At 41.3% G+C, this 15,591-nt stretch overlaps 1 protein-coding gene across 1 annotated transcript; it reads right to left on the reverse strand.

Annotated features, from left to right (window-relative positions):
- Nucleotides 1-217: 217 nt before the first annotated feature.
- Nucleotides 218-14,272, reverse strand: LOC119690838 (acyl-CoA synthetase short-chain family member 3, mitochondrial). Its single transcript, XM_038106816.2, has 12 exons — nucleotides 14,017-14,272; nucleotides 12,762-12,912; nucleotides 10,019-10,160; nucleotides 9,522-9,666; nucleotides 8,836-8,932; nucleotides 8,186-8,385; nucleotides 6,580-6,811; nucleotides 6,283-6,442; nucleotides 4,192-4,339; nucleotides 2,382-2,527; nucleotides 1,860-2,091; nucleotides 218-1,586 (listed from the first exon to the last, which is right to left on the reverse strand). The coding sequence occupies exons 1-12, from the start codon at nucleotides 14,129-14,131 to the stop codon at nucleotides 1,309-1,311; spliced, it is 2,046 nt and encodes a 681-aa protein (XP_037962744.2). The 5' UTR covers nucleotides 14,132-14,272; the 3' UTR covers nucleotides 218-1,308.
- Between the last annotated feature and the right edge of the window lie 1,319 nt (nucleotides 14,273-15,591).

A 15,591-nucleotide genomic window follows, 5' to 3' on the forward strand; every position in this document is an offset into this window, starting at 1 on the left:
TACTTATAGTTTCCGAGTAAATCGGCTGTGACAGACGGACAGACGGACAGACGGACAGACGGACAGACGGACATGACGAAACTATAAGGGTTCCGTTTTTGCCATTTTGGCTACGGAACCCTAAAAATATATACTACCTACCTTGGACCAAATGAGTCGAGTTTAATTTTGCATCTAAAGTAGGTATTTATACAAAAGGTTAAAAAAATACATGATAATTAAGTATAAAACTTTATTAACTTATATTGTAGTTACATTAAGTACACATTCTCATATATTTAAAAGAAAGCATAATTTATAGACGATACCTGTTTTTTAGTTTTTTTATATATTTTCTTATTTGTAATATGCCAAAAGCCTCGTTGCACTTAATTATTATTTACTAATTAACGGTTTTAATGTAATATACACTACCTATTTATGGAGAAAACCTTCTAGACCATACCTATTATAATAAAATGATTAATAAATAGCTTTTAAATTATAATATTTTTATTAAAATTATGACCTCCTTCCTCGTTTATTTGATACTAAATTCAAATATGAAAATACCCATTTTTTACACTAACAAAGCGTCTAGAAGTTCCTATGTAATTTACAAGTAAACAAATTATTTCTAGGTAGTTGAATTTAATTGTAGTACAATTACCTGATACACAGTGCAACAACAACAACGCAAATATCTATGTACGCGGAAAAACTACCTTCTTCAAGGAAGGAAACATTGCTTTATTTTTAAGCTGAAACAAAAGTGCATTCAAAGTTTTTTGAAGTAGTTAACTTGCCCCGACCAGGACACGAACATAATCATCTTTATTTTAAATAAAGCCATAGTCCTATATAGTGCATGTCTTATCTTTTCACTCTTGTATAGTAAATTAAGTGGAGCACATTAAATTTGAACTGCGATGTATTTTCATATTTGATGAAAGTAAATTCACAGATGCAGTGAATTTTCTAAGCTTCACTGTAGAGTCTTATCATCATAAATAATATTTATAAATAACCTAAATAACATAATTATATCCAAAATCTATGTACAGATTTGCTTTTAAGTACTTATCTACTTAATACAAAATCACATCACAAGAGAACAACTTTACTGCCATCGGTTCGGCATCAATAAATTCCAAAGAAATTGTATTGCCTATTACGTGCTAACTGCTAAACTAAAAACCAAACGAAACATAATCATAATCACATACCAACTATAATATCGCAATGTTGTTCTAGTGCCGTATTTATAATCGACAAACATCCCGAGTGGTGGACTTCCCCCCCCCCTCCCCCCGCGCGCCCCCCCCGCGTCTAGAAGGTGGGGTCGGGCGCGTCCTGCGCGTACCCGAGCCGCTGCAGCGCCTGCTTGATCTCGGCGAACACGGAGGCGTCCTCGATGGTGGCGGGCAGCGTGACGGGCAGCGAGCGCGCCAGGCGGGCCACGGCACCGCGCAGCGCCTTGCCCGAGCGCGTGCGCGGCACCGCCGCCACCGCCGCCGCCTTGCGGAACGCCGCGATGGGCCCGATCAGGTGCCGCACCAGCGCGATCAGCTCCTGCGTCACCGTCGACTCCGGGATTATCTCCTCGTCTGCGGGACATCAACACATTTACTTTAAGTAAGTACCTATATACTTATTCTTCACGCTTTAACTCTATCTAACGAGATAAGTAGGTATAGTAGAACTTCAAGCAAGGCACGAAGATGGCTTATCTTCGATAAGCTTCATTTTTACGAGATCCTCTGCCATCTCTTTCATAAACTTTTGCTTGTGTGAAGGAACTACGTGAATCTATGTAATGGTTTTTTACAATTGTGTGGAAGTAGTAATGAAACAGTAAGAATAAGAAGAGGTATACTGACGGTCCATGGGCGGGCGCATGACGTAGAGGCAGAGCGGCACGTCGCCCTTGGTGGCGTCGGGCGCGCCCACGACCACGGCGTCGGCGACGCGGGCGTGGCGCAGCACCACGTCCTCCAGAGCCGCCGTGGACAGCCGGTGCCCCGCCACGTTGATGACGTCATCCGCGCGCGCCACCACCCACACCGCGCGCTCCGCCGACACCCAGCCCGCGTCCTGCGTGTCGTAGTACCCCTGCAACACACAACCACCGTCACTACTGCGCTTCAGGGTACTGTGTACCGAGCTTCTCTTATTGCATAAAATGCAAGTATAATAAGTATACAAAAAGTATTAAAAGCAGTTCATACTGGAGATAAATTAAAGTAAAACCTTGAAGTTTTTGGTTGCAAATCATTTTTGTAGAATTACACTGAGCTGTTGGTACTGAATTGTCATGTTGTTGATATTTACAATATCAGAAAAAAAAACTCTAAAAACTGTAATTATCCTGAGTTAGGGGATGCGGATGGTGGTGTACTCACGGGGTAGGCCTTGAAGTAGGTGTCCTCGAAGCGCTGGTCGGCCTGCCACAGCGTGGAGGCGAAGCCGGGCGGCAGCGGCAGGCGGCACACCAGCCGGCCCACCTCGCCCGCCGCGCACTCCGAGCCGTCCGCCCGCAGCGCCAGCACTGCGCCGGGGAACAAGTCAGTAAGGGGGCAAAGAGGGGACGGGTTAGGTGTCTATCGTTTTTATTGTGATGTAAGGTAAGAAAAACCATAACACTCAAAATCATAGACCGTTAACTTTGAAAAACACGAGTTTCGACTCTTTACGTCCGATTCCGCGTTGTTCTATGCTTTACGTCGGTCCAAAAGTTGAAACTCGTATATGACAACGTCTATAAAGTCAAATTTTAAAGCTATAAAAGTACTTTTATCAGAATATCTGACAAGAAATTTTAAATTTTGAACAAAAAAATCATTGTATCAGACTGAGCTTCTGGGTGTTTGTTTTTTGTTAATTATTAACTTTGTTTTATCGTTATAAAAGTGCGCAGAGTTAAAAGAAAATAAGAACAAAGGGTTATTCAATTCTTCATGTTTTGAAATACGACCTATTCAGTTACATAAATTTAAATTACATTAAATTTATGTAACTGAAACAGAACATCCAATTGTGTAACTTCTTATAACTTATTTAATACAGAAAAGAGAACTAAGTGATACCAAAATTTGCACTCGTAAATATAAAAGCAAAGGTTCTAGTTCTATTCTATTATATTCTGGTCTGAAGTTCGTGGCTCTCTCGAGTGGAACCTTTGTACATATCCCCTTGATTTCAGCTCAGCCAGCGTAGCTCCCGAGTAAACTGGAGTAGCAATCCGTGGTGTTGCAATAGCTGAGGTAGGCAAAGGTTACAGACAGACTAATCTACCATCGCACAAACCAGGAGACAGTTCGAGCTGAAATGCTAGGGATTAATAATGAAATGGTGGAAGTCGAGCTCGTGTAGCACGAGGCCGGGTGCGGATGAAAACTAAAACCGTAACCTTCAATCACTTCAATGTTAATGATTTAGTATTTAGGTACGTACTGGGAACTTACGTGTCTCTGGGAAATCCTAATGCATGGAATAAAAGAATATTCGAGAGAAACATTCCCACGGGCAAGACATAGGTACTTAACTAAATGTGTTGACGTTTTTGTTGTAGCTAAGAAAATAATTTATGTTTTTAATTATAATCCTTTGGCAAATTAAAAGTGTTGTTATCGCTATAATATGAAGGTTGTTACAAATATGAGGGCAATGTACATGTTTTAGCGAAAAGATTATACATACAAAGACCTTGAATATATTACAGTGGGTAAACACAACACACACAACGTCAATATTGTCAAATCAAAACAGGAAAGGCGCTTTGTAAGCAACATTGCGAAAAACACATTTATTATGTACCTACAAACATATTCCAGGCCTGAGTAGTTAATGAATGACAATGACATATTTTTCTCAGAAATGACCACAAATGACCGTAATATGGACGTAGATTTCAGTCAGTGCTATAATAATATGAGCAAACAATATAAACTTATCATTAACTGCTAGTAATTACTACCTCGACCACGCGGATTTGGAAAGGGGTTGCCGTTGTGGAATCACGATTTATAAGAGAAACATAATGATGAGATGTTAAGAAGGTGACGGAGAGTGTATAGATGTGTCATGCGGACTGACTCCGTCTGCCACCAGTGGAGATGAAGGAGAGTGTATAGATGTGACATGTGATGATGGAGAGTGTATAGATGTGACATGTGATGAAGGAGGGTGTATAGATGTGTCAAGTGTACTGACCGTCGTATCCGGGCACGGGGTAGCCGGCCGAGTGCGGCGGCGGCGCGCGCACGCCCAGCCCGCGGCACGCCGCCGTGATGGCCGAGCCCGACTCCGTCTGCCACCAGTGGTTCAGCACCGGCACCCCGAACACGCGCTCTGCCCAGTTCTGCAGGAAGGGACAACAACATCACCATCTCCATTCAGGAAGCAGCTTGTATATACTGGTGTTGCAAGCCAGGATAGCAAGCAAGTGACAAAACCTAATCTTAATTTCTACTAAGTAGAAGAACTAGTAGATGCTAGCTTTATACTAACACTTATAGCTGGCTATCGTAGGTTGAAAAACTAGCCTTGTGAATACCGAACATAAGCCTCCTAATTCCTCTTTCTGTTTATTTTGTATTCCTCTCATAGTTTGGTCCTAGCAATATTATAGAGTACAAAGAGGACACTCGTTTTATTTTATCTTTGAACGTCAAGTAAAGAAGAATGGAGGCACAGAGGCATAGGACAACAGTAGCTCAAAAGACCGTCCACCAGAGGCAGATTATTATACGTATCACACTCACGTGAGCGGTCACGAGCCGCGGCGTCCAGTACTTACCTAAAGTGTAACTTTTTCTAGTTAACAATTCAAATGGAGGGAACAAAGGTTGCCCTGCGACCCCGCTGCCTCCGCGCGCATCGTCTAATACTACTGATTTAATTTACATCGCATTTTACTACAACGGTACAGTGGCTCTGTGCAAAATAATTACTGATAAAATTTGATTGTAGAAATAATAATACATTGATTTCACGCGTGCCCTCTTTGACCTATGCTAAAATTTGCTTAGCACGTGTTTATTCCCGAGCTAACAGTAAATTAAAATATTTTTTAATTGTATACAATAAACTGTCAAATAAAATAATTTCAGCAAGGTAAATAACAGGAAAAGCTAAATACATTGGCCTGCTTCTCTCAATGAAATAACCATGCATTTTTTGAAACCCGTAACGTCGCGTACGTTGGTTCGTAAGTAGTAAGGTTAACTCAAATGCTTAGAGCTTCGAATACCCAATTTTACATAAACTCATCATAATCATCATCATTAAACTTTTCAACTTGTAAGGAATTCACGAAACAAAAAAGATCAGAGCTACCGATATTACGTAACGACCTTTATGTCTTTTATCGATTGACAACAGTGCCACAAAGTGGTAATTTAGGTTTATGAAAAAAAAGGAAGCTAGAGCAGTGAGATCTTTTCCCGATACTTTTTACACAAAGTAGTATGTATAGCGTATATTCTATTTTGTTAATTTTTCATTATAATTTTTGATGTTTTATATATATTCTATATAGTTTATATATTTTTGTATATTCTATTTTGTTAATTTTTCATTATTATTTTTGATGTTTTAAAATGTTAAATTTTGAATTTTACCTATACGACTGTAAAATCAAAATATTTATCGTCACTGTCAATCTTACAAAAGTCTAATATGACAAAAACAGATGATCAATGACCGCAACGTTTTTTATATAAAATGTTAATAAATGCTAAAAACAACGGCAAGTCAAGTACCCTTATTGTTCATTAATTAAGACTAAATGTCTGCCAGACGGGAATTCAACAAAACCAAGTAGGTGCAACGACCTTAATTATATTAACCAATATATGAATAAACGGAAATCAAATATACGAAGTGGGCCATAGCGTAGAACAAACGTTTTTCAAAATGACCTCCTGATCCATTTCTTTTCACCTTTATGTGTAGTTTTAACCAATGTAGGTATAATGTTAATCTTATACAAAATTATTACAATTACAATTATATAACGTGGTCTTGCGGTTAACAAAATACACATAAGGCAAAGGCTTTTGATTAGTGTGGCATATAAAATTTTAGTTTTCAAACCTCTTTCAATAAATTTTTGAGACTTTATAGCATCATATATAAAAAAATACGACAAATGAATAATAACCTAAGTAGTAAAGGCGTTCCTCAAGGATCAATTCTAGGTCCATTGTTGTTTCTTATTTTTTTCGCGTTTAATACCTACTTTATAATTTAATATATATTCACGTGTGTCTATTTATGGTGCAGTGTAAGTGATGTGAGTACCTTGGTGTCCTGGTCGCAGTGCTCGCCCGCCATGAACACGGCGCGCAGGGAGGTGAGGCAGTAGCGGCGCGCATACTTGGCCTGCGGGTCGGCGCGTTTCAGAACGCGGAACGCGGTCGGCACCGAGAACAGCGCGTTCACGCCGTGCTGCTCGATGATCCTGCGGGGGGCGGGAACAGTTACTCGCTGGAATCATTACTAACTTTATCGACTGTATCACTTTGGTCACAATATGACGTAAATCGATGTTTTTGCTTCAAGAGCATCGATAGACTTCATATAACTATGTGTACTGACCTGAAGTACTGGCCGGGGTCGGGCGTGCGGTCGGGCTTGCCCTCGTACAGCACGGTGGTGAGGCCGGCCAGCAGCGGCCCGTAGCAGATGTAGCTGTGGCCCACGACCCAGCCCAGGTCGCTGGCGGCCCACCACACGCCGCGCCGCAGCCCGTACACGGCGTGCATGGACCAGCACAGCGTGGCCGCGTGCGCCGCCGCGCGCTGCACGCCCTTCGGCTCCTGCGTCGTGCCTGAGGGGGTACGGGGTATATGTATACTCGAGGTTCTAGTGAACATTTACAGTCAGCTGCATAAGTAGCTATACACTTTTGTACCTTGTCAATCTGAAACCGCCTATCAATTCATTGAAATATTGACGGTTCGTCAGTTTGACAAGGTACAGAAGTGTATAAAGACTTATGCAGCTGACCGTACCTTGTACACTTGATTGCAATACAGTCATATTTTGATTTAAAACACGCGGGCAGTCTTCTAGTGATGGTAACGTTGAAGGTAGGCGACCGGCTGATTCACCGATAAAATATGATATTATAATTGTAGTCGGCAATAGAAAAATTTCAGCCTTATAGTTACTATCAAATCTATGTAGGTAATATGTTTCTGTTACGACTGCATATGAGTTGTTGTACCTAACACTTATAAGTTATCTTTATAGGTGTTTGAAGAGGTTTACCTTGTTAGCTCAGGACAAAATTTAGCAATGTCCGAAAAAATATTTTCTCAGGAGGCTTAGAAAAATAATTATAAAATGTAAAACATAATTTAAGTATTTTTATTAAAGGTAATTCAAGTCTATAATTGCTATATTTCTATGATTTTATTGAAGTAGTGCTAACCTCAATCGTTTTTCATTCAAGTTAAGTGGCTGCCGGCCTATCATAGGTCTGTATTAATACAAATAACGAGCCATAATATAAATATTATAATAAGTAATAACTTATAATAATGACTTAGTCAATAAAAACACTTTTCAGCAAATATTATAGCAAACTTTACAACATATTTATTATGACGTGTGACTGCATGTTCCATGAATAACACATTGTCAGGAACTATTATGTGATATCTATGTACTTCACTGCGTACATACTGCGTAGCCTACGTAGGTATACCGCACACATAACATCCTACACTATTCCTAAGTCTTATAATATGCACCAAATTTGAATGAAACATTGTGCAAAGGGTAGGTAATAAAAGAATGCGTCATTCAACCAAAATAGAGTAACTATCGTTAACTAATGGTGCATGCAATAGTCACTATTAGCAAGCATTCATAATTATTATAGTTCTATACTTAGAAACATACATGATAAACCTAATCAACAAAAAACTAGTTTTGTGGTAGCATGAAAGGAATATAATCTACTTATTATTATGTCCTGCATGAGTTTGAAATTGAACCATGAACTATTCTCACAGAATGCTTCGCCAACGAAGCTGAAACCGACAAGCCGAACTGTCAAAAAATTGTGGACCGAATGTTGATTGGGGGAAAATATTAGTGGGCTAGCAGTTCATTGATTAATTGACTGTGGATGAAAAATTACATCCTCTCTCACTCTCCACTACGCTACGCTACGCTACACTAGTGCAGTACTGACCGGAGGTGTAGAGTATGTAGAGCGGGTCGTTGGCGCCGACGCTGACGCAGGGCGCGGGCGGCGCCTGCAGCGCGTCGAGCCAGCACACGTCGCGGCCCGGCTCCAAGCGCGACTCCAGCACGCAGCGCCGCTGGTACACCACCACCGCCGCCGGCTGGTGCGCGCACTGCGCCAGCGCCTCGTCCAGGATGTCCTTGTACCTGCACAGCAACAAGCAACATGTGGGGACAGCTCACACACGCCCATCCGACCCCAAGCTAGGCAATATGGGTGTCGGTGGCTGATATATCAACACAAATGAATAGATAGATTTAAATAATATAGATAAAAGACGATCCAATACAAGAGTGCTGTGCAGCGATCACAGGATTCGATACTATTTTCGAATCTACATAAACATAATTATGGAAAAGAACGGTATCGTCAACTGTCACCGTCAAAATGTAAGGAAAAATTGTCAGTTCCAAAAGTGACATTTGTTTTTTCCATAAATGTTTATGTAGATTCGAAAATAGTATCGAATCCTGTGATCGCACTGCTGATCGCACGAATGTTTACTGTGGGCGGGAATCGAACCCGCAGCCGTAAGCTTCGGAAGCAGCTTCATTACCGTGGTATAGCGACACGGTGGAGGTAGGGGGTGGACTCACCGCACGATCTTGTTGGGCTCGACGCCGCAGGACGCCGCGATGATGATGTCGGGCTCCGCGTGCTCGATGCGCGTGCGCAACTCACGCGCCGCGAACCCTTCACACAGGAGGACACAAATAAAACATTATTTTAATTTTATAATGGAATTGCTCTAAATATTTTGGAATATTGGCTTTCTTTCGTTACCTTTCTCAGTAATTTATGTATAAATTCATTCTTATACAGGGTGTTGCAAAAAGGGTATACTAAGCCGAAACCTACATGTGCAGCATGTTATATCTAAGCCCGAAACTGAAATCAGAATTTGAAAATTCGCCAAAATAAAATTTCATTTTCCATAGAAACTTTGTTGGTCACGTGACTTTTTACTATGAAAAAAATAATTTTTTTTTCGCGAATTTCGAAATTCTGATTTCATTTTCGGGCTTAGATATAACATGCTGCACATGTAGGTTTCGGCTTAGTATACCAATTTTGCAACACCCCGTATAAACTAAATAAATAATTTGTCATACAGCTCGGTTTCATTCATCATAGTGCCAGAGAGACCAAAATGATGTTTGTGGAAACCATCAAAATTAGAGAAAAATAACTGAAAAAAAAACTACTGTAGGCTCTTCTCTTGGTTTCTTCTCCATTCACTGCACTGATGTAGCGTAATACCGTGATGTTGCGAGACACTGACCTCCGAACACGACGCTGTGTATGGCGCCGATGCGGTTGGTGGCGAGCATGGCGATGACGGCCTCGGGGATGAGCGGCATGTAGATGAGCACGCGCGAGCCCCTCGACGCCCCGAGCTCCAGCAGCTTGCCCGCGATGCGCGACACCTGGCGGGGGAAGTACAAGGTAAGACTATACGTGTACTAGTAACTTAATGTAAAGCGCATTTCTAGTATTAACGAGCTTTATTGTCAACGTAATAATTGTTCAGTTGGTTGGATCTAAGTCTACCAATCTTCTGATCTCCTGTTCCTTTTGCATTTCTGCATTTATAATTATATTATCTGATAAACTGCAACAAAACGTTTACAGTCTGTGATACAAACTGGAAAGAAGTTTACAGTGACAATATCACATCGGGGTCACCACTTTGGGGCTTTTTGTTACTTTAATGGCTTTGGGAGAGGCCTCTGTCTCAGTGGACTGCTATAGTTTGAAGAAGTAGTGAGTGAGTGTTACCTGGTCGAGCAGCTGGCTGTAGGTGATGCGGCGCACCTTGTCGGTGAGCGGGGAGTCGTGCACCAGCGCCACCTGGTCGCCGCGCGCCGCCGCGTGCCGGTCCACCGCGTTGTGGCACACCGACAGCTCGCCGCCGCAGTACCTGTAAGAAGAGGAGTGTCACCGCTTGTCACACGCAGGGGAGGGTCACTCTACTTCTCACAGCCAGGAGAGAGTCACTACTTGTCACAGGCAGGGAAGAGTCACTACTTGTCTCAAGCAGGGGAGGGTCATCACTTGTAACAGCCAGGGGAGGGTCACTACCTATCACATTCAGAGCAGAACGGGCAGGATGCATGGCCATTATACCATATGCAGAGGACGTAAAATTGAATTTCAGAGCTTAAGGTTATTGGAATACGTCCTACCTGTTTTGGTTTAGGTTTCATTTATATTTATAAGTACTGTAGGTATAAAGAGTATTATGTATAAGTAGGCGTAGTAGTGTGGCTTACTATAAGTAACGCTTTTGCTATATCCTTACTAATATTATAAATGTGAAAGTAACTGTGTCTGTCTGTCTGTCTGTCTGTCTGTTACTCTTTCACGCCAAAACTACTGAACGGATTTGAATGAAATTTGGTATACATACGGTCTAGACCCTGGGAAAGAACATAGGCTACTTTTTATCCCGGAATTCCCACGGGAAAAACTTTTTAAGGCGAAGCGAAGCGCGCGGGAACAGCTTGTCCTAGATAGTTTACAACTCGATATGCCTAACTTACGGTAATCGATATACCTAAGTACGAGATACCTTGTAATAATATGCTTTATATGTTCTAGACCGTGGCTTATCCTAATCCTAACTAATATTATAAATACGAAAGTAACTGTGTCTGTCTGTCTGTCTGTCTGTCTGTCTGTTACTCTTTCACGCCAAAACTACTGAACGGATTTGAATGAAATTTGGTATACATACGTTCTAGACCCTGGGACAGAATATAGGCTACTTTTTATCCCGGAATTCCCACGGGAAAACTTTTTAAGGCGAAGCGAAGCGCGCGGGAACAGCTAGTTATAATTATAAGTACCTAAGTAGATCAGTTAAAATTATAATACATATCAATAATAACTTTTGAACTTCCTTTTTATACATATATGGCTTATATGCTAAATACATATCAAATGTTTAATTAAATTCAATAAGCTATTTATAATAATCTGATTATTATGAGTCATTGAATGTGATTAATTAATTATGCAAAATAGCTATTGTTGCAAGCACAGAAGGTTTATTCTATTGCATCTAGATCATATTTTTATATCCCATTTAATTAAACAGATCTGTGTTACCTTAATAAATGATATATTTGTATTACTTAATAAATAGGTAAGTACATAGGTATAAGTATACTAATAGATTTTAGAGCGCACGTATAGGGTAGAGATTTTTGGGGTCAGTAAGGGGCCAGTTAAGCCTGGAGATTATTGTTAGGTATTAATTTTGTAGATAGCCTACTAACATAGACATAAAAAAAGTATGAAAATTAACTACCGTATATTTTTCAGGTATAAAAAAGTACGTAGGTATGTCTTGCTGCTGTCATAACGGGAACACACATGGGTGGATGCTGGCGGGATGTGGTCGGGGAACATTCAGTCCTCCATGAATGTCGGCAGCGTGAGTTCATGAATGGCGTGAAGCATCATCAATAAAAGTAGACTCGTGTCAGTTGTCGACTTTAGACTGCATTGTCCCCCCCCCCCTACCCCGTGGCCTCCCTCATACCTACTCCTGCCTACGTACCTTCAATTATACACCTAATTTCGTTGTAATAAAGAAAATAAAATGTGGCATTATTGTCTCTACGCCGTATACTAGTATTCAACATTATGTATGTAGTCCACATTACTTATGTAAAGAGATTCATGAATGAATAACTACACTATCGTAGAATGCAATTGCTAGTGAAATATAAAGACTTTTAGTTTGGAGAGAATACTAGAAAATTTTGTTACAAAAGTACTGCTTGTTAACGGTACTATCTAACAGACACTTCAAATCGGTTTACTGAAAATAATTTAATTATATAGGTAAGTTATAGGTAGGTAGGTGAAGCGTCCGTAGTCGAGCGGGCCTCAGTGATCGTAACTGATCGCTGAGGTTAAGCAACAACTGACACGGTCAGCCATTGGATGGGTGACCAATTTCAAGTGGTGCTTTTCTGGACGCTTCCGTGCTTCGGACGGCACGTTAAGCCGTGGGTCCCGGTTGCTGCTTCGGCAGCAGTCGTTAAGCCTAGTCAGAGGCCTTCGGGCGGCTTGAAAACATCTGACATTCGGGTTGTCCACTTACCCGACAACTCTCTCAGCACAAGCTTGCTTGTGTTGGGGTCCACCAACCCGCACTTGGCCAGCGTGGTGGACTAGGCCTAAACCCTTCCTTCATTGGAAGGAGACCCGTGCCCCAGCAGTGGGGACGTAATGGGTCGTGATGATGATGATAGGTAGGTATACAATCAAAGTTTTAAATATGAATAGCTTTAGTATAGAACCGAATCGTAATAAGGATAGGATACTTAACAAAAATATGATTGAAACAAGAAGTAGGATGATACTCCATTTAGAAAACGAGTAATTGAATATATCCAAATGTTTTTCACTGTGACAGATGGTTGTATCTTCCTCACTAGGCCATTCAGCTCGGAGTTGCCAACCGCTGTCAGTCTCAATGTAGGTCTGGAAGCTTGGCATGTGTACTGACCACTTGGTGAAGGGCGGGTTGGAGTCGTCGAGCACGCGGTCCCAGGGCCGCGTCCACTCCAGCTCCCCCCCCACCTCCCCCCAGAACCCCTCCGGGTCCGCCAGCGAGCGCGCGTGCGCCGCGCGGTACGCCTCCGACACGCCGCAATCCTCTGCAACAAACATAAGTACATACATACATTAAATACATAATAACAACATGCCCGCGTCACGACTGTAATTCCCGAAAAGGTAGTCAGAGCAGAGGTGACTCGCAAGCGTATGTACAATTGTACACTCCCGTCATAGGTCGCAATCCGTATCGCCGCCGCAACAAATACCTAGTGAGGATCTAATGACATTTTGTACCATTGACGAAATTTGTACCGATTCATCATCGTCAGCGAGTCAGTGACAAAAACAAAAAAATATGATTAAAGGATTAGCCAGACAGATTAATGGTCGGTAGCTCACTGTTCAGGGTGCACCGGACATATCAAAGGTTGATGATGATGAGTTGACAGGTACACTCGGGGTGGGTGCACGCCATGCTCATTTCAAGAGTTTCATGACCCACGTGGGTTGCCCGCCATATTCCTTAATCTCTTTTAATTTAGTCCATATCATACATGTAATCTCTTATGTTTGCAAGAAATTGAATTATACATACATATACCTATTGCTGATTGAAGTCCTGTATAAATTAAATTTAATGTAGATGTAGCGTTGATTTCCTGTTTATCACCTTGTTTGTTATGTTGAAAGATATTATTCGTTGGTTTTAGAATACAATACAAGTAGTTTATTGTGGCTGACTACGTTGATATGTTTTGCGAAGTAAGTTATATAATAGAGGAAAGCCTTTGACAAGCTTTTGATTTGAATGAGAAGCACAAGCTATGGCGCAGTGCGCGGTCCAGCTCCGTCCAGCGGTGTCATTCTGCAAGAAATCACCGCGAGCTCGTCGATGAATTTAAATGTGAGTAAATGAATATCCCGGGTTTGATTCCCGGGTGGGGCAGATGTTTGTTTAATGTATTGTTATTTCTATAATATATAATTATATATCTATCTATGAATCTGTGTAGAATAGTGTAGATATATCAGCTGTCCGATACCCACATTACATAGCTGTGTCTAGTTTGGAATCGGATGGCCGTGTGTGAGATGTCCCCACGTATTATAATTTTCACATTGTCGTTTATGACATTCAACGATGAGGCTACGAGGTGTTTCTTACGAGATGCCGGTGCGTCCCCAGCAGTGTCGGTACTCACCATAGTTCTGTACGTCCTGCACGGAGACGAAGGTCTTCTTCTTGAGCTCGCTGATGGACGCCTCGAACTTGTTCTTGTCCCGCGCGGGCGCGCTCAGCTCCGCGTCCGAGTACATCGCAGATTAATAACAAATTACGTACTTAAAAAAAACTAAAAAAAAATGTGAATAACTTTTTCTAGCGAGTGTGTTCCGTCACTCCAACCGCGCCGGTCGGTGTGGACTGAATTACCGATAAATGTATTGACATTTTTGTAACAAAGGAGCACCTATTGAACTTTCCTGAATAATTTAAATATCAACTAAAGTGACAATACTGACGCAGGACGGAGTTTTAAATAGTGAATTGATATCGACGACCGATTACAGCAGTCGCTTCTATTGTCGGAGGAGTGTCGGTATCTTGATCCCGACAGCTGACGGGGCCGCGGGGGGTCCGGGGCGCGGGATGCGGGGCACGGGGAGTGGGGTGCGGGGCGCGGGGTGCGGGGTGCGGAAACTAGTCAATGAAGACATCTCATCATCATTGCACAAAATAAAACGCATTAGGTAAAAGCGATCTGAGTTAAGTTTCGATGTTCAACTTGTCAATGAAATCGATGACTCGGTTCCTATTTATGAAAATGTAAGAATTATTAAGGTATAATAGGGAAGACTGAAACTGTAAGACACACTATTATCATAATACACTCACGAGCAATGAAAAAGTTCCAGTGACAATAGCGCCTAGTTACTCTAAACGAAGAACATTCTCATTTCGGTCCTAAATGTATATTGTAGATACTACAGTTTAATACGTGAATCCTATTAGTAACCTTTCTATCTTAGCTATAACAACATGATGTGTAAATATATTACGCTGTTGGATTATAATAACTTTAAAATAAAATAGAATAGGTACTTAAACAATATTCATTAATTTCAATAAATGGTATCTATGCCTCTCGGTATATCGTTATCTATAGGACGATCGTGGTCTGTGACATTGAATATGAAAATGGTGACTGATGAGGAAAAGTGTGTGTGGGACGTTACGAGATTCATAGATTTGTTCTGTACATTGTTGTACAAAAAAGGGCTAAATAAGGTTACGGATTTGGAAAAAAAAGTAGGTAAGATAGAATTTTATCAGTTTAGGTCGTTAGATACATACAATACATAGGCATGTTCGCGTAAATCTTGGATATGTCCAGCCGTTGCATCGGTAGCAGATGGGGACTGAACCTTAGTGCAGAATAGCTGTTTCTGTCCACGATCTCTGAGTGGACAGAACTCGTAAGTAAAGTTCGACCTGCCTTCAGGAGGTTCAATGTTAAAATCCCACCCGGTATATTTTTCAGCAGTTTCCAACAGCAGCAATAGCTACTATAATTTCATAATTTGTACTTGTTTTTTTAAATATTTAGGTTTAGTGCGTTCTCGAGTGGAGACTACGAACCAGCAAGCGTAGCAATGTGAAGTGAAGTGAGTGGTGCACGAACTAAACAAAAGCCGCCTCAAGTAGGTATTATACACACTGGTGAAATTGAATTACCCAATCTCAGGGTAAATTTCGTAAGCTATATTTTGTGTGATCG

Source organism: Plutella xylostella, chromosome 7, assembly GCF_932276165.1.
Source record: "Plutella xylostella chromosome 7, ilPluXylo3.1, whole genome shotgun sequence".
Lineage (NCBI taxonomy): Eukaryota > Metazoa > Arthropoda > Insecta > Lepidoptera > Plutellidae > Plutella > Plutella xylostella.